At 70.6% G+C, this 17508-nt stretch overlaps 3 protein-coding genes across 3 annotated transcripts in view; 2 read left to right on the top strand and 1 right to left on the bottom strand.

Annotated features, from left to right (window-relative positions):
* AURANDRAFT_66963 (hypothetical protein) overlaps positions 1-329 on the top strand; it is a gene marked incomplete at both ends in the record, with an annotated part of 1041 nt that extends 712 nt beyond the window's left edge. The window contains one exon of the mRNA XM_009042274.1: positions 30-329. Within this exon, the coding sequence (XP_009040522.1) occupies positions 30-329 (300 nt within the window). The remainder of the gene's footprint in view (positions 1-29) is intronic.
* Positions 330-714: 385 nt separating this feature from the next.
* Positions 715-4420, top strand: AURANDRAFT_72443 (hypothetical protein; the record flags this gene model as incomplete). The annotated part of the gene is made up of 3 exons (XM_009042275.1): positions 715-2279; positions 2402-3643; positions 3809-4420. The coding sequence occupies 3 exons, from the start codon at positions 715-717 to the stop codon at positions 4383-4385; spliced, it is 3384 nt and encodes a 1127-aa protein (XP_009040523.1).
* Positions 4421-6499: 2079 nt separating this feature from the next.
* On the bottom strand, positions 6500-9855 carry AURANDRAFT_32031 (hypothetical protein; the record flags this gene model as incomplete). Its single annotated transcript, XM_009042267.1, has 3 exons — positions 6500-6820; positions 7887-8201; positions 9493-9855. Coding segments are annotated over 3 exons (999 nt in total), but the record flags the coding sequence as incomplete, so codon positions are not given.
* Positions 9856-17508: the final 7653 nt, after the last annotated feature.

The following is a 17508-nucleotide window of genomic DNA, read 5'->3' as shown; positions in this document are numbered from 1 at the left end:
ACGAGTCGAACCTCGAGTGCGTGCCCGAGGGCCGCGTCCGGTCCATGGAGACGAACGCCGTGCTCCTCATGAAGGGCGACTCCTGGCCGGGCATCCGCGGCACGGGGCTGACGCACAAGTCGCCCTCGGGCTTCTGGCTCGGGTCCGACGCGCCGAAGCGACTCATCCTCAAGGTCGACCTCAACGACAACCGGCCCCCGCTCGCCGACGACTCGGACGGCGAGGGCGACGACGAGGAGGACGAGGAGGGCGGCGAGGAGGAGGACGAGGAGGACGAGGACGAGGACGAGCCGCCGCCGCCCGAGCCGAAGCGCCAGCGGCGGCGCTAGAGCGCGCGCGTCTTAAAACGTCCAGCTTTGTTTAACTGTCCTTTGCGGCGTCGCCCCACCGATGCAGGTCAGCAGGAGGACCCAAGACGAGTCGTCGGAGGGAGGACGCGGGCACCAGCTTCGCCAGCTTCGCCAGTTGAAGGCCAGCTTCGAAGCCAGTGAGCAGCAGCTTCGAAGCCAGCCAGAAGCCGGCGAAGCCAGCGAAGCCAGTCACCGCGACCTCCCTCTGCGAGCCTTCCCTGGGGAGGCTCGTTGCAGTGCATCTTGAAGTGGCAGAAGTGGCCTCTCTCCAGCCATCCCCGCAATCGCACGAAGCGCGTGCCGCGCCCGCGGACATCCACCCGCAGCCACCCGAGACGAGCGACACGCCGCAACAGACACCAACATGGCGGCGAAGCCCGTGCGCGAGTACTTTGGCAAGCAGCTCCTGGCCAAGTACCTCGGCGAGGCGTCCGGCGGCGAGTTCGAGTTCGAGGGGCGCGGCATGCTCGTGAAGAGCGGCGCGTCGGACCCGGCGAGCCCGTCGTCCTGGGCCGCGCTGCTCGCGGCGCACCCCTGGGCCAGGGACGCGCGGCTGGTGGCGAAGCCCGACCAGCTCATCAAGCGGCGCGGCAAGGCGGGCCTGCTCGCGATCGACAAGAGCTTCGACGAGTGCCGGGCCTGGGTCGACGCGCGCATGAACGCGACCATCGACGTCGAGGGCGTCGAGGGCGTGCTCCACACGTTCCTCGTCGAGCCGTTCGTGCCGCACGCGCAGGCCGACGAGTACTACGTCTGCGTCGTCTCGAACCGCGAGGGCGAGGAGCTCCTCTTCTGCAAGGACGGCGGCGTCGACGTGGGGGACGTCGACGCCAAGGCGAAGCGGCTCCAGGTGCCCCTGGGCGAGAGCGCGGCGCCGGACGCGCTCGCGGCGGCGCTCCTCGACGGCGTCCCGGAGGCGCGGAAGCCCAAGCTCGCGCGGTTCCTCGCGACGCTGCTCGGCGTGTACCGCCAGCTCCACTTCGTCTACATGGAGATCAACCCCATCGTCTTCGAGGAGGGCGGCAAGATCACGCCGCTGGACCTCGCGGCCAAGCTCGACGAGACGGCCGCGTTCCTCGTGCAGAACAAGTGGGGCCCCGGCGTCGACTTCCCCGCGCCCTTCGGCCGCGCCGAGTTCCCCGAGGAGGCCTACATCCGGTCCATGGACGCGAAGACGGGCGCGTCGCTGAAGCTGACGATCCTCAACGTCGCGGGCCGCGTCTGGACCATGGTCGCCGGCGGCGGCGCGTCCGTCGTCTACGCGGACACGATCTGCGACCTCGGCTTCGCCCACGAGCTCGCCAACTACGGCGAGTACTCGGGGGCGCCCAACGACGAGCAGACCTACAACTACGCGCGGACGATCCTGGGGCTGATGACGCGGACGCGCCGCGACGACGGCAAGGTGCTGATCGTCGGCGGCGGCATCGCGAACTTCACGGACGTCGCGGCGACGTTCCGCGGGCTCATCAAGGCGTTGCGGGCCTTCAAGGACGAGCTCAAGGCCGGGGGCGTCAAGATCTACGTCCGCCGCGCGGGGCCCAACTACCAGGAAGGTCTACGCATGATGCTCCGGCTCCGCGACGAGACGGGCCTCCACGTGCGCGTCTTCGGCCCCGAGCAGGACGCCGTCGCGCCCTGCGCCATCGCCCTCGGGCTCAAAGCCGAGGACTCGCTGCCGGACTTCGATCCGGACGCGGAGAGCAAGGTCGCGACCGTCGCGGACGCGGCGCCGGCCGACGCGACGATCCTCAAGCGGTCCTTCTCGTCCGGGAGCCTCACCCAGTTCGACGCGACGTTGAGCTCCATGGCCAGCGTCCAGTTCACGGCGGAGACGCGCTGCCTCGTCTACGGCCTCCAGCAGCGCGCCGTGCCGAAATCAACCACCGGTCGGGTTATTCCAGCCAAACTTCAAACCTCTCTAGCTCGGTCAAATCGACTTCGGAATCGATCGCTCCCATCGAGTTCTCGAAGCACGGCCGAAAAGCTTGCGTCGAACCATTCGAATAAGCGCACGTTGAAGTCGGGTTGAAGATTTGATTTCCACGCAGGCAGCGCGCGGTCCAGGGCATGCTCGACTTCGACTTCATGTGCAAGCGCAAGAAGCCGAGCGTCGCCGCCATGGTCTACCCGTTCCAGGGGAACCACTACGTCAAGTTCTACTGGGGCACGGAGGAGACCTTGGTGCCCGTCTACACGTCCATCGCGGAGGCCGCGTCGAAGCACGGCGACGCGAGCTGCCTCGTCAACTTCGCGTCGTACCGGTCCGTCTACGACACGTGCATGGAGACCTTCAAGCTGAGCGCCCAGATCCGCACCGTGGCCATCATCGCCGAGGGCGTGCCCGAGGCGCAGACGCGCGACATCGCGGCCGCGGCCGAGGAGGCCGGCGTCGGCCTCGTCGGCCCCGCGACCGTCGGCGGCATCAAGCCGGGCTGCTTCCGCATCGGCAACACGGGCGGCATGCTCGACAACATCGTCATGTCCAAGCTCTACCGGCCCGGCTCCGTCTGCTACGTGTCGAAGAGCGGCGGCATGTCGAACGAGCTCAACAACATCATCGCGCGGTCGTCCGACGGCGTCTGCGAGGGCGTCGCCATCGGCGGCGACCGCTACCCGGGGAGCCGCTTCATCGACCACCTGCTGCGCTACAACGACAACCCGGACTGCCAGATTTTAGTGCTCCTGGGCGAGGTCGGCGGCGTCGACGAGTACGACGTCTGCGCGGCGCTCGAGAGCGGCCGCATCGACAAGCCCTTGGTGGCCTGGTGCATCGGCACCTGCGCGTCGGCCTTCAGCTTCGAGGTCCAGTTCGGCCACGCGGGCGCCTGCGCGCGGGGTTTAGGCGAGGCCGCCGTCGACAAGAACGCGGCGCTCGCGAAGGCGGGCGCCGTCGTGCCGCGGTCGTTCGCGGAGTTCGGCGCGCGGCTGAGCGAGGTCTACGCGCTCCTCGTGGACCGGGGCACCATCGTGCCCAGGCCCGAGCCCGAGGTGCCAAAGGTGCCCATGGACTACACCTGGGCGAAGCGCCTGGGCATGGTCCGGAAGCCCGCGAACTTCATCTCGACGATCAGCGACGACCGCGGCGAGGAGCTGACCTACGGCGGCATGCGCATCAGCGACGTCTTCAAGGAGGACCTGGGCGTCGGCGGCGTCCTGTCCCTGCTCTGGTTCAAGAAGCGGCTGCCGCCCTACGCGACCAAGTTCATCGAGATGATCCTCATGGTCACCGCGGACCACGGGCCCGCGGTGTCCGGCGCGCGCGGCGCGGCGCGGGAACAGAGTGATTCAACGTCGCTTCAACGTGAGGGTTCCGCGCGCGATCGTTCCAGAGAAAGGGTCCACGCTTCGAGGGCGCTCCGAGAGATCATCGCTCGTCCAAGAATGCGCCGAAACGAGTGGAACATGACCGAGAGAGGAGCCTTTGAAGTTGGGAATGTCGCACTCTTCCCGCCCAGGCACAACACGATCGTGTCGACGCGCGCGGGCAAGGACCTCGTGTCGAGCCTCGTGTCGGGCCTGCTGACCATCGGCCCGCGCTTCGGGGGCGCGCTGGACGGCGCGGCGACGATGATGACGGACGCGTGCGACCGGGGCATGTCGGGCAAGCAGTTCGTCGACGACTGCAAGCGCGAGGGCAAGCTCATCATGGGCATCGGCCACCGCATCAAGAGCGTCGAGAACCCGGACATGCGCGTGGAGATCATCAAGAAGTACGCCCAGGCCCACTTCCCGAAGACGCCGACGCTCGACTTCGCGCTCGAGGTCGAGGCCGTGACGACGGCGAAGCGGTCGACGCTCATCCTCAACGTCGACGGCTGCATCGCGGTCTGCTTCGTCGACCTCCTGCGCCACTGCGGCGCCATGACCGTCGAGGAGGCCGACGAGCTCATCGCCAACGGCTGCCTCAACGGCCTCTTCGTCCTCGGCCGGTCCCTCGGCTTCATCGGCCACCACCTCGACCAGAAGCGCCTCAAGCAGCCCCTCTACCGCCACCCCTGGGACGACATCTCCTACATCGGCGGCGACATGTAGGCGCCGCCGCCCCCCGCCGATAATCCATCGCGCGCCTTAGGACCCCGCGGCGAGGCGCACGGTGGCGACGAGGACGACGGGCTTGTGGTCGCTCGACGACACGTCCGGGCACGCGGCGTAGCGCTCCACGTCGAGGTCGCAGCGCACGCCCGGCGCGCGCTGGGAGGCGCGGTAGAGCACGCGGTCCGTCCAGGAGGGCAGCCGCTTCGGCGAGTAGGCGCAGCCCCGCAGGCCCCGCGCGACCTTGAACGTCGGCGCGAAGTCGCAGTCGGGCGTCGCGAGGCCGCGGAGCGCGTCGTCGCGCGCGTAGGCCGCGCGCGCGAGCGCCGCCACGAGCTCGTCGTCGCGCCGGTAGAGGAGCGCCAACGCGGCGCCGTCGCCCGCGACGGCGCGATTCACGGCGTCGAGCACGACCTCGCGCGACCGCCCGCCGCCGAGCCGCGCGTTGAAATCCCCGAGCAGCAGCTGCGCGTCCGCGCCGGCGAGGGCCTCGCCGCAGTCGTCCATGATGCGGCGGAACGCGTCGGCGCGGTCCTCGGCCCTGCCCTCGTGCGCCGGCAGGTGGACGCTGAGGAGGCCCAGCGCGACCGTCGGCGCCGCGCCGCCGGCCGCCGCGTGGTCGCGCGCGCGGTCGAAGACGGCGCCGAGGTGCGCGTCGAGCGCGTCCGTGCGCCCCTCCCGGAGCCCCGAGCATCCGAGGGACGAGAAGGAGCCGTTGCGCCGGGGCGTCGCCGGCGCGCGCGGCTCGACGAGCAGCCGCGCGGCCAGGCCGCCTTTATTGCCGAGCCAGCCGCCGGACACGTCGACGTTCACCTGGGCAGGAAAAGAGTGATTCAACGTCGCTTACACGTAAACGTGAGTGTTTCGCGCGCGCGCGTTCCAAAAAAAGCATCCATGCCTCGAGACCGTTCCGAGAGATGTTCGCTCGTCCAAAATTCAGCCAAAACGAGTGGAAACCGGGCGAGATAGGAGCCTTTGAAGTTGGGAATTTCGCACTCTTTTCCTGCCCTGACGTTCACGTAGCCGCCGACGCGGCTCACGACCTCGCGCTCGACGGTGACGTCCGCGACCGTCGCGCGGGATCCGAAGACCAGGAGCCGCATCTGGCCCCACTCGAGCCTCAGCGCGGCGCCGAAGCCGCGCGCGTCGAGGTACGCCTTGACCGTCTTCCAGAGGTGCGACTCGCGCATCTTCGTGGTGCCCGCGACGTTCGCGCGGACGGCCATGACGCCCGCGGCGCCCGCGCCGAGCACGGCGCCCGCCGCCGCGCCGACGCCCGCGCCGCCGACGGCGCCGATGGCCGTCGCGCCGACGACGACCTTGAGCGACCGCCGCTGCGTCTCCGAGAGGTAGCGCGACTCCTGGAGCCCGACGACGACGACGTCCGCGTCGCCCTCGCCGCCCGGCAGCCAGCGGCCGAGCTCGCCCTCGACGAGCTTCATGTTGCCGACGTTGAACGTCGCGCAGTGGACCCGCAGCGCCGCGGGCCGCGGCGCGTCCGCGCCCGCGACGATCGGCGCGCGCGGCGGCGGCGGCGGCGGCGGCGGCGGCCGCGCGTCCGGCGGGGCGGCGCGTTGGTGCGCGGTTGGCGGTTGTGCGGGACGTCGCGCGTAAGGCGGCGGCGACGCGGCGCGCGGCGGTGTCGGCAGCGCGTCCGGCGCCGCGCGCGGCGCCGACCGCCGCTTGGTCTTCACTGGGCTCCCCAGCAGGCCGCTGCTGCTCTCGGCGAGCAGCGCTTCGAGGCGTTCTTGTTCGCTTGACATGGCGTGCGCCTCCAAGCTCGACTATGGGCCACGGACACCCGGAAGCACGTTGCGGAGCGCAGACATGCCCCTCGAGGAGCTCTCCCCCAACTGCTTCTTGAACGACAACTTGCACTTCGGAACGAACTTTTTGGTAAATCCACCCCTATAGCACCACGCCCATGTCATTCCCCATCCCCTCTGCGGCGGCGGCGTCGTCCTTGCGCCAGGCGGGCGTCGCGTTCAAGAACGCCAGAAGGTCGGCGCGGAGAGGAACGCGGCGACGACGAGGCTAAGGCCAAGCACGACTCGCCCGCGCGCAAGCACAGCATCACGGGCTCGGGCGACGACGCGGCGTAAAGATGGTTTAGGCTATACTTGCGCGTCGAGGCGCGCGAGGCTCTCTATAGCTCTTTCGTAGCCCTTGGCAGCTGCGTGCTCGAACCAGTATCTGGCTTTGTCGACGTCGACTTCCGTGCCGTCTCCGTCCCTGTAACAAACGCCAAGGTTGCTCTCCGCACCGGTATAGCCTTGATCCGCCGCGAGCGCGAAGTACGGGAACGCTTCATCAAATTTCTTCTCAGAATGAAGGACAGCCCCTAAATTGGATTGCGCGAACGCGGAGCCCCGATCTGCGGCCGTGCGATACAGCCGCTCCGCCTTCTTCATGTCCAGCTTGACGCCGAGTCCTTTCTCGTACATTTCCGCGAGAGATTCCATCGCGTCTACATCTCCGAGCTCCACGGCGCGCTTCCAAATTTTCGTGGCTTTCTTATCGGATTTCACGAGGCCGTACCAACCCTTGCGGTACGCAATTCCCAAAAACGAAATCGCTTCCGGCACCTCGTTCTCCACATGGCGGCGAAGACGCGCGAGGTCTTCCGCATCGGTCTCTGTGTACGATAGGCGACACAGGGGACACGCGCCGGTGCCGATCTTGTCCTCGCACGATTGGCAGACCTTCCGGGAGCAACAGACGCGAAACACGCCCGGAGCATTCACGTCCCACTCCTCGAGGCAGATCGGGCACCGCGACCCGAGCCGCGCCGACAGCGGCTCCCGCTCCGGGTTCGCCTCGCGCCGCACGCGAGCCGCCTCGTGCTCCGCGGCGATGCGCGCGCGCACCTCGTCGGCGTGCGACCGCGGCGCGGGGCCGTAGAACACGTCCCGCGGCGGCGACGGCGGGGGCGTCGGCGCTTCCGCCCGTGCCGCCTCCGCCGCGCGCTCGCTTCGGATCTTCTTGCACGCCTTTCGGTGACCCCGGTCGCGCCAGTCGATGCGTTGGCATTCAGTCGAACAATACTGCGTAGTTCCGCACGGACAGTTCAGCAAAGTTCTCGGTTTCGCCCCACAAATCGTGCACGTCAAACGCAGCTGTAGCGCTTTCGCCCGCGCCTTCTTCTCTTCGTATTCGCGCTGCTTCTCGACGTACTCGGCCTTCATGATCGTGCGGGGCCTCTCCTCAACCCAAAGCTTGCTGTCGGCAAGTGTCGCAATGGTAAAATCGCTCAAAATCTTACTCCGCTAAGCCCACCCCTAGCGCATCGCGCTCATGCCGTTCTCCATGCCCCCCTCGGCGGCGTCGTCGCCTTGCGCCCGGCGGGCTTGGGGTTCAGGAACGCGAAGCACCAGACCGCGAAGGTCGGCGCGGAGAGGAACGCGGCGACGACGATGCCAAGGCCAAGCACGACTCGCCCGCGCGCAAGCACAGCATCCCGGGCTCGGGCGACGACGCGGCGTAAAGATTGTTAGGCTATACTCGCGCGTCGAGGTCCGCGAGCTCATTCATAGCATGCTGGTAGCCCTTGGCAGCGGCGCGCTCGAACCAGTATCTGGCTTTGCCGAGGTCGACTTCCGTGCCTTCTCCGTTCATGTAACAACAGCCAAGGTTGAACTCTCCAGAGGTATAGCCTTGATTCGCCGCGAGCACAAAGTACCGGACCGCCTCTTCAAATTTCTTCTCAGAATGAAGTAACCACGCTATTCTGTGTTGCGCGACCGCGTCGCCCCGATCTGCGGCCATGCGATACAGCCGCTCCGCCTTCTTCTTGTCCAGCTTGACGCCACTTCCATCCTCGTACAGTTCCCCAAGAAATACCATCGCCACCACGTCCCCGAGCTCCACGGCGCGCTTCAAAATTTTCGCGGCTTTCTTATCGGATTTCACGAGGCCGAAGGCACCATAGCGGTACGCATTTCCCAAAAACGTAATCGCTTCCGGCACCTCGTTCTCCACGTGGCGGCGCAGACGTGCGAGGTGTCCCGCATTGTCCTCTGCGCACGGTACACGACAGAGGGGACACGCGTCGGAGCCGATCTTGTCCTCGCACGATCGGCAGACCTTACGGCAGCAACAGACGCGAAACACGCCCAGAGTATTCACGTCCCACTCCTCGAGGCAGATCGGGCATCGCGACCCAAACCGCGCCGACGTCGGCTCCCGCTCCGGGTTTGCCTCGCGCCGCGCCCGCGCCGCCTCGTGTTCCGCCGCGATGCGCGCGCGGACCTCGTCTGCGTGCGACCGCGGCGCGGGCCCGTAGAACACGTCCCGCGGCGGCGACGGCGGGGGCGTCGGCGCTTCGGCCCGCGCCGCCTCCGCGGCCTGGATCTTCTTGCAGACCTTCCGGTGGCCCCGGTCGCGCCAGTCGATGCGTTGACAGTCCGTCGAACAGTAGGCCGTCGTGCCGCAACCTAGACAGGGCCGGGCATCCTTCTTCCCGCAGATCGTGCATATGTTGAGCGCCAGCTTTGTACGAGTTTTTCGAGCCTCGTACTCTCGCTTCTTCTTGATCAGTTCCGGGTCCATGATCTCTTCCCACGCTCGTCGCCGACGCTCCCTATTCAACCACCTCACTCGTCTATCGTCCCTGGGTCGCAAAGGCAAAATCGCCCCGCCCCTAGTCGTGTCCTCCACGCTTCCCTACGCCCCCCTTCGCTGTTCTCTCCCCCTTCGGTCCTTCCCTGCGCCGCGGCTAAGCAAAATCGCCCCCCTTCGCTGTTCTCTCTCTCTCTAGCGCATTAGGCGACCTAGCCCGCCTACGCGCAGCCTTGGGTTGGCGGGGAACTCTCCCCCTTCGGTTCTTCCCTGCGCCGCGGCTAAGCAAAATCGCTCAAAATCTGACGCCAGGGCTAAGCCCTACCCCTAGAGCATCGCGCTCATGTCGTTCTCCATGCCCCCCTCGGCGGCGGCGTCGTCCTTGCGCCAGGCAGGGTTCGCGTTCAGGAACGCCAGATTCCAGACCGCGAAGATCGGCGCAGAGAGGAACGCCGCGACGACGACGCCAAGGCCGAGCACGACTCGCGCGCGCGCAAGCGCAGCATCTCGGGCTCGGCGACGACGCGGCGTAAAGATTGTTAGGCTATACTCGCGCGTCGAGGTACGCGAGGTTCTCTATAGCTCCTTCGTGGCCCTTGGCAGCGGCGCGCTCGAACCAGTATCTGGCTTTGTCGACGTCGACTTCCGTGCCTCGTCCGTTCCCGTAGCAACAGCCAAGGTTAAACTCTCCAGGGGTAAAGCCTTGATCCGCCGCGAGCGCGTAGTACGGGAACCCTTCTTCATGTTTCTCCTCAGAATCAAGTAAAAACGCTACATTGTTTTGCGCGGTCGCGTTGCCCCGATCTGCGCCCATGCGAAACAGCCGCGCCGCCTTCTTCTTGTCCAGCTTGACGCCCAACCCATAGCGGTACATTCCCCCAAGATATACCATCGCGTCCACGTCGCCGAGCTCCACGGCGCGCCGGTAAATCTTCGCGGCTTTCTTATCGGATTTCACGAGATTGTACCGACCGAGGTGGTACGCGTCTCCCAAACTTGTAATTGCTTCCGGCACCTCGTTCTCCACGTGGCGGCGAAGACGCGCGAGGTTTTCCGCATCGTTTTTTGTGCACGGTAAGCGACAGAGGGGACACGCGATTCCGATCTTGTCCTCGCACGATCGGCAGACCTTTCGGCAGCAACAGACGCGCAGCGCGCTTGGCGCATTCACGTCCCAGTCCTCGAGACAGATCGGGCACCGCGACCCGTACCGCGCCGACGCTGGCACTGGTTCCGGGTTCGCCTCGCGCAGGGCACGAGCGGCCTCGTGTTCCGCCGCGATGCGCGCGCGGACCTCGTCGGCGTGCGACCGCGGCGCGGGTCCGTAGAACACGTCCCGCGGCGGCGATGGCGGGGGCGTCGGCGCTTCCGCCCGCGCCGCCTCCGCGGCCTGGATCTTCTTGCAGACCTTCCGGTGGCCCCGGTCGCGCCAGTCGATGCGTTGGCAGTCCGTCGAGCAGTAGGCCGTCGTGCCGCAACCTAAGCACGCCTTGGCCTTGTCCGCGCCGCAGATCGTGCAGGTCTTGAGAGTGTCGAGTTTTTTGCCCCTCGCTCGGGCCATGCGTTTCTCATACTCCAACTTCTTCTCCCGCCACGACATGACTCGAGCGCCGCGCGTCCTTTGCGACCTGGCGTGCGTACAGCTGTAGCTCGGAGCGGCTCCTCGACAGCAACAAGCAAAAATCGCTCAAATCTTGCACCCGGACCCCTCTTCTTACTTACCCCGGTCTCACATGAGGCGGAGGCGCTCCGGCGGCGGCGGCGAGCCGCAGGCGGAGCACATGAGGAAGTCCGGGTCGTTCTCGAGCGTGCACGTCGCGCAGCACCAGGGCGGGAGCGTGGACCGCGGCGGCGGCGCGGGCGGCGGCGCGGGCGCGGCGCCGGCGAGCGCGGCCTGGGCCGCGCGGACGGCCGCGACGTCGCGCTCGCCGAGGCCGATGTCGACGAGGTCGCCGAGCTCGAGGAGCCCGAGGCACGACTCGTCGACGCCCTCGGCGCGGAGCTTGTCCGCGCCGTCGACGGAGAGCTCGCGGCCCGCGGGCCGCGCGGCGACGCGGCAGCCGGCGGACGCGAGGAGCCGGAAGAGGGGCTCGGCCGCGTAGTTCGTCGTGAGCGCGGCGCCCGCAGCCTCGGCGAGGAGGTCGTCGATGGCGTCCTCCTCGTGCTTCTCGGGGAGGCCCGCGGCGCGGCGCGCGGCCGTCCGCGCCTCGCGCCGCGCCCTGCGGTTCGTCTTGCCCGCGGGCTCGGGCTCGGGCTCGGGCTCGGGCTCGGGCTCCGGGCCCGTGCGCGCGACGGCGCGCTTCACCTCGACGCGCGCGCTGTCGACGATGTGGCCCGCGGCGAGCGCCGCGTCCGCGTCGCCGCGTGTAGCGAACGTCACGAAGCCGAAGCCCCGCGACGCGCCGCCGCGGCGCGCGACGGACGCCTCGGCCAGGGACCCGAGGCTGCCAAAGTAGGCGCAGAGCGCGTCCTCGTCCGTCGCCGGGCTCAGGCCGCCGACGAAGAGCTTGCGGCCCTCGAGGAGCGCCGCGTCCGGCGGCGGCGCGCCGCGCGGCGTCGGCTCGAGCTCGCGGGGCCGCGCGAGGACGACCTCGAGGCTCACGCCGCCGACGACGGCGCCGCGGTCGAGGATGGCCGCCGCCTCCTGCCACGTGGCCATGGTCACGTAGCCCACCGTCGCGCCCGTGTTCAGGTCCGCGGCGACGTCGACGGCCTCGACGGTCCCGAAGGTGGCGAAGTAGTCGAAGAGGTCGTCCTCGGCGGCCGTCGACGCGAGGCCCAGCACGAGCACCTTGCGGCCCTCGGCCTCGGGCGACGTCGCCTCGGGCGCCGCCGCGACGTCCTCGAGCAGCCCCAGCGCCGCGAGCGCGGCGGCGGCCGCCGCCGCGGCCTCGGCGGCCTCGAGCGCGGCCTCCTCCTCGGCCGCCAGGAGCCGCGCCGTCGCGCCCTTGAGGGCGCCGCCGAGGGCCCGCGCGGCGATGGTCGCGGCCGTCACGGTGGCGCACTTGACGCGCGCGAAGGTCGGCGCGCGGAAGCCGCGCCCGGGCGTGAAGACCGCGAGGCCCTTGTCCCGCGCGAAGCCCGGCGCGTCGACGGGCGGCGCGGACAGCGTCGTCGACTCGACGACGCGGTGCGAGAGCGTCGTCGCCTTGAGCGCGTCCTTGACGACGGCGTCGAAGTCGTCGACGGCCTCCGGCAGGGGGCCGACCCAGACGGACGACGTCGCGTCGTCAGCGATGGACTCGGTCCGCGGCTTGGCCGCGGGCGCCTTCGCGGGCGCCCTGGGGCCGCCCTTCTTGGACGCCTTCTTCGAGGGCTTGGGCTTGGCGACGGACGGCGGCCGCTTGCACTTCTCGACGCGCTTGTCGAGCTTGCCCTCGCCGTGCCACGCGTCGCCGCGCGTCCACTTCTCGAGCGTCTTGAGCATGACGCCGTCGAAGCCCTCGAGGCCCTCGCAGCGGTAGCCGTCGCCGGCGGCGAGCGTCGGCCGCACGGCGTTCTGCCAGCAGGCCATCTTGTAGGTCGCGGCCGAGCCGGCGTCGCAGCGCGCCGTGACGCGCGCGTCCGCCTCGAAGATGTCGCCGGAGCAGTTGCGGCACGTCGCGACCTTGGCGTTCTCCGCGGCCGCGCGGAGCGCCGCGGACCTGGCCTCCGCGGCCTCGGCCGCCGCCTCCTTCTCCAGCCTCTTCTGCGCGGCCTTGGCCCGCGCCGCGGCCGCGCGCTGCTCGCGCTTCTTCGCCATCTTCCGCTCCGACTCGGCCGCGCGCGCGGCGTCGACGGCGCGCCGCGCGGCCGTCGCGTCGGCCTCGCGCGCGCGCCGCTCGCGCTCGCGCGCCTCCTTCTCGGCCTTGAGCTTCGCCGCCTTCTCGCGCTTCTTGAGCGCGGCCTTGTAGCGGTCCGTCTGCTCGCGGTCGTCGTCGTCGTCGTCGCCGTCGTCGCTCGAGATGTCGTCGAGGAACGACGTCGCCTTCTTCGGGCCGCGCTCGCCGGCCTCGCGCGCCGCGGTCTCGTAGGCGGCCTCCATGTCCTCCTCCTCCATGGCGGGCATGTCCTCGGAGTCGGAGTCGGAGGAGGCGAGGCCCGCGGCCGCCGCCGGCGGCCGCGGCGGCGGCGCGTCGGCCTCGAGGCCCGGCATGTCGTCGTCGTCGGACGACGACGAGATGTCGTCGTCGTAGAAGCCGCTCTCGTCGGCGGCGGCGAGGTTCTCGGGCTTGAGGTGGAGGTGCTTGCCGCGGACGACGACGCGGTAGCGGCCCTTGGCCGCGTCGAAGGCCGCCGCGACGCCGCGCTTGCCGTTGAGGTCCGCGCGCGACGTGCCGACGACCTCGACGCGGTGGCCGACGAGGGGCGCGGCCGCGGCCCGGTCCGCGGCGGACGCGGCCGCGGCGTTGTCCTCGGGCGCGAGGCCCGGCATGTCGTCGTCGGAGCCCGCGGCGGCCGGCGCGTCGTCGCCGGACTCGAGGCCGGGCATGGACTCGGAGTCCGAGCCCGAGCCGTCGCTCGCGACGTAGGCGCCCGCGGGCGCCGGCGGCGCCGCGGACTGGCGCGGGCACGCCGCGCGCGCCGCGCGGATCGCGGCGACGAACTCGGCCTTCTCGAAGAGGCCGTGCGACGACGCGCCGACCCGCGCCATCTCCGCCTTGAGCTGCTTGACGCTCATGCCGTCGAGGCCGTCCCCCGCGGCGGCCGGGGGCGCGGCGGCGCCGGGCTCGAGGCCGGGCATCGACTCCTCGTCGGAGTCGCCGCCGGCGGCGGCCGGGGGCGCGTCCGGCGCCTCGATGCCGGGCATGGAGTCGTCGTCGGAGTCGCCGGCGGCGGCGGCGGGGGGCGCTGACGGCGCCTCGATGCCGGGCATCGAGTCGTCGTCGGAGTCGCCGGCGGCGGCGGCCGGGGGCGCTGACGGCGCCTCGATGCCGGGCATGGAGTCGTCGTCGGAGTCGCCGGCGGCGGCGGCCGGGCGCGCGTCCGGCGCCTCGATGCCGGGCATGGAGTCGTCGTCCGACGACAGGTCGCCGCCGCCCGCGCCGCCGCCCAGGAGGCCCCCCATGAGGCCCGCCATGGCCGCGGAGCCTTTCTTGATCTCGTCGTCAGGCTGGCCGGGCATTTTCTGTTGGGTGCCCGATCGCGGGCGTCGTTCTTTTGCGTGCTGATTATGCGGGAGGTGCGGGAGGGTGTGGCGGCGTCAGCGCGAGGATAACGCACGAGGTGTCGAAGGGGGGCGTGATCGATCGACTGCTTGCGCGGATACCAAGACCCGCCGTCGAGTCGGCGAGTCTCGCCACAGCCGCCCCCAGCGTCGCCCCCGATGGACTAGGACGCCTACTAGGGCTGGTGACGCCTTGGTCGACGATCAATGTGCACAGCTCCCTGCCCCGACGCCCTCGCGGATTTGACACGCGTCTCTACGCCCCGTCCTCGCGCGGCGGCCGCGCGGAGACGACGCAGGCGGCGAGGATGAGGACGCCGCCGGCGCACTGGTGGGCGTCCGGGGTGGTCCCGAAGAGGGCCGCGGCCCAGAGCGCGGCCCAGAGCGGCTCGCTTCCCACGAGCACGGTCGCTTCGCCCACGGGCACCTTCGCGAGGGCGGAGTTCTCGCCGAAGCGGACGAGGGCCGTCGTCACGAGGCCCGTCCAGAGGACGGCGCCCGCGACGGGGCCGCCCCGCAGGAGGAGCCCCGGCAGCGAAAAGTCCGACGCGCCGTCGAGGAGCCATCCGGCCGTCGGCGCCGCCGCGAAGGGCCCGAGCGCGGCGCCGTCGCCGAGCGCCCAGAGCGCCGAGAGCAGCGCCGTCACGGAGCACTGCCCGGCCGTCACGGCCAGCGCCGCGTCCGCGTTGTCGGCCATCGTCCGCCGGGCCACGTAAAAGCTCGCGCCGAAGCCGACGGCCTGGAGCGCCGCGAAGCCGTCGCCAACGCGGAGCGCGAACCCCCCGTCGACGCGTTCCAGCAGAAAGACCCCGCCGAGCGTGAGCGCGGCGGCGGCGGCGGCCCCGGCGCCCGGCCGCTCGCCGTCGACCGCGAACGCGAGCGCCGGCGCGACGACGACTGTGAGCGCGCCGAGGAGGCTCACCGTCGCGGGCGGCGTGTCGACGAGCGCGACGCTCTGCGCGACGTAGCCGAGGGCGTCGCAGGCGCCGCAGAGCAGCACGGGGCCCGCGAGCTCGCGCGGCAGGCGCGCGAGGTGCGGCGCGAGCGCCGCGGCCGCGACGAGGAACCGCGCGGACGTCGCCGCCGCCGCGGGCGCCGCCGCGTTGAGGAACGCGCCCGCGGCGAAGTTCGTGCCGTAGCCCGCGGCGATCGCGAGCAGCGCCGCGCGCGGCGTCGCCCACTCGGCGAAGGACCGCGCCGCGGCGTCGCGACGTCGGAGCTCCGGGCGCCGCTCGGCGCCGTGGCGTCGGAGCTGCGTTGCGTCCAGTCGCAGAGGCTGCGGCTCGTGTCGTCGTGGCTCCATTGCATGGTGCTCCGGTGCGTTCCGTCGCAGAGGCTGCGGCTCGTGTCGTCGTCCAAGTTGCTCCGTTGCATCGACCTTGCGTCCAAGTTGCAACGCGCTGCCGCGCAGCAATGCGAGGAGCGCAACAATCGCACGCATCAGCAGCAGGCGATCAGAAGCATCAGCGCCATCACGAAATCGACTCGGAAAGGCAAGAAGGCAAGGTGCCACACCTCGATCGGCTCAGTGATGCCCTGGCCAATGGGTAGCTGAGGGTGCACCCTCAGCTACCCATTGGCCAGCCGATCGACATGTGGTGCCCTTCGACGGGCCCGACGACCGGCCCCGGGGGCCCGTACGACCGGGCGGACGCCGTCGAAGCCTCGTCGAGCGCGCGTCCCCTCCGATACCCGGCCCAACGACGAGTCAGGCACGGAGCGCAGTTACCCCGGCAGGTCGTGGAGCTCGGCGCCGTAGACGCTCGGGTGGTCCGGGTCGTCGACGAGGCCCGTCCAGCCGAGGAGCCCGCGCTCGCACGCGCGCGAGAAGCGCGCGTCAGGGAAGACGGCGCAGTAGAGCCGCGCCAGCCGCGGGTGCACGAAGGCGAGGCGCAGGGCCCGCGACGTGCCCAGCGCCGCGCCCCAGACGCAGGCGAGCCGCGCGTCGTCCGCCGCGTACGCGGCGCACGCGCGCGCGATGGGGTGGACGACGCACGTCTCGTTCGTCCGCCGGCCGCCCGGGACGCGGTCCGCGCAGAAGACGTGGGCGGCCCCCGGCGCCGCGACGGCGCGCGCGAAGAAGGCCGGGTCCATGGGCTCGTAGAGGTAGCGCGCGAAGACGCACGCGCGAAAGTCGCGCGGGCCGAGGCCGAGGCCGTCGCACGTCGGCTTCTCCATCGACGGCAGCGGCGCGAAGACGCCCTCGTAGAGGCGCACGAAGCACGACGCCTCGAAGGGCGCGCCGACGCACCGCTCGTGCGTCCACGCGTGCTTCTGGCGGACGACGTCGCCCGCCGGCGCGCGCCGCAATTCCTCCAGCAACGCCAGGTGCGCCGTCGTCTCGACGAGGTTCGACTCGTCGTGGTAGAAGCCCGTCGCGCAGTGGTAGGCCTCGTCGCGCGTCGGCGCGAAGCCGCAGGCCTCGACGCCCGGGTAGCGCCGCGCCTGCTCCGCGGCGCCGACGGCCGCGCCGGCCGCGCGGCCGACCTCCGCGGCGTCGAGGCGCCGGTAGCCGCGCGCGCGCGCGTCGTGGCTCAGGCGCTGGAACGCGTGCCCAATGCCGTGGACGCAGGACACGTAGAAGAAGCGGCAGCGGAACTGGGGCGGCTTGCAGGCCGCGGACGCCCGCGCCCAGGCCGCGCGGGCGTCGTCGTCGCTCAGGGAGACGGGGACCCGCAGCCCCCGGTCCTCGGCCCACCGCCCCAAATCGGCCCAGACGACGCCGTGCGTCAGGCCCCGCCCCTCCTTGAAGAGCCGCAGGTCGCCGAGCTGCGCCACGAGGGCCAGCGCCTCGGCCGCCGACGCGCCGAGGCCGTCCACGAGGTACGTGCCCAGGTAGTGCATCATCATGCCCTGCGCGTCGCCTCCGGAGCCCGCCGCGAGGCACCCGCGCATGCGCGGCAGCGCGCGCAGGAGGCCGTTGACGCCCACGGCCGGCGCCGCCGCGTCGAGCACGGGCTTCACGTGGACGTCGTACCAGGGCATGAGGTGGCTCCTGTCGGCGCCGTCGACCTCGGCGTTCCACCGGTCCACGAGCGAATCGACCGCGGCGGCGTCGACGGGCGCGACGACGACCGTGCCGTTGCGCCGCACGTGCGCGGCGCCGGACCGCATGGCCCGCGTCGCGCAGCCCGCGTCGGCGCGCAGGAGCGCCGACGGCGGCTGCGCCGCGCCGCCGGCGACGAGCGCCACCTGGAGCAGCGGGGCCAGCGGGAAGCGCAGCGACGACGCCCAGGCCTTGGCCGCCGCCGCCTCGGACGCGCTCGCGCCGCGCCACGCGATCGCTTCGTCGCCTGCGTCCTGCGGCGCCGCCGCGGCCGCGGCGACCGCGATGATGCCTAAATATAGTCGCATCGCAGATCCCTTTTGGCGTCAAGGTCAGAAGTGCGGCTCTATTGAACCAAGCAGAAACCGACGCAG

Source organism: Aureococcus anophagefferens (assembly GCF_000186865.1).
Source record: "Aureococcus anophagefferens unplaced genomic scaffold AURANscaffold_29, whole genome shotgun sequence".
NCBI lineage: Eukaryota > Pelagophyceae > Pelagomonadales > Pelagomonadaceae > Aureococcus > Aureococcus anophagefferens.
The sequence above is the reverse complement of the archived record's forward strand: the minus strand, read 5'-3'. Positions and strand labels throughout refer to the sequence as shown.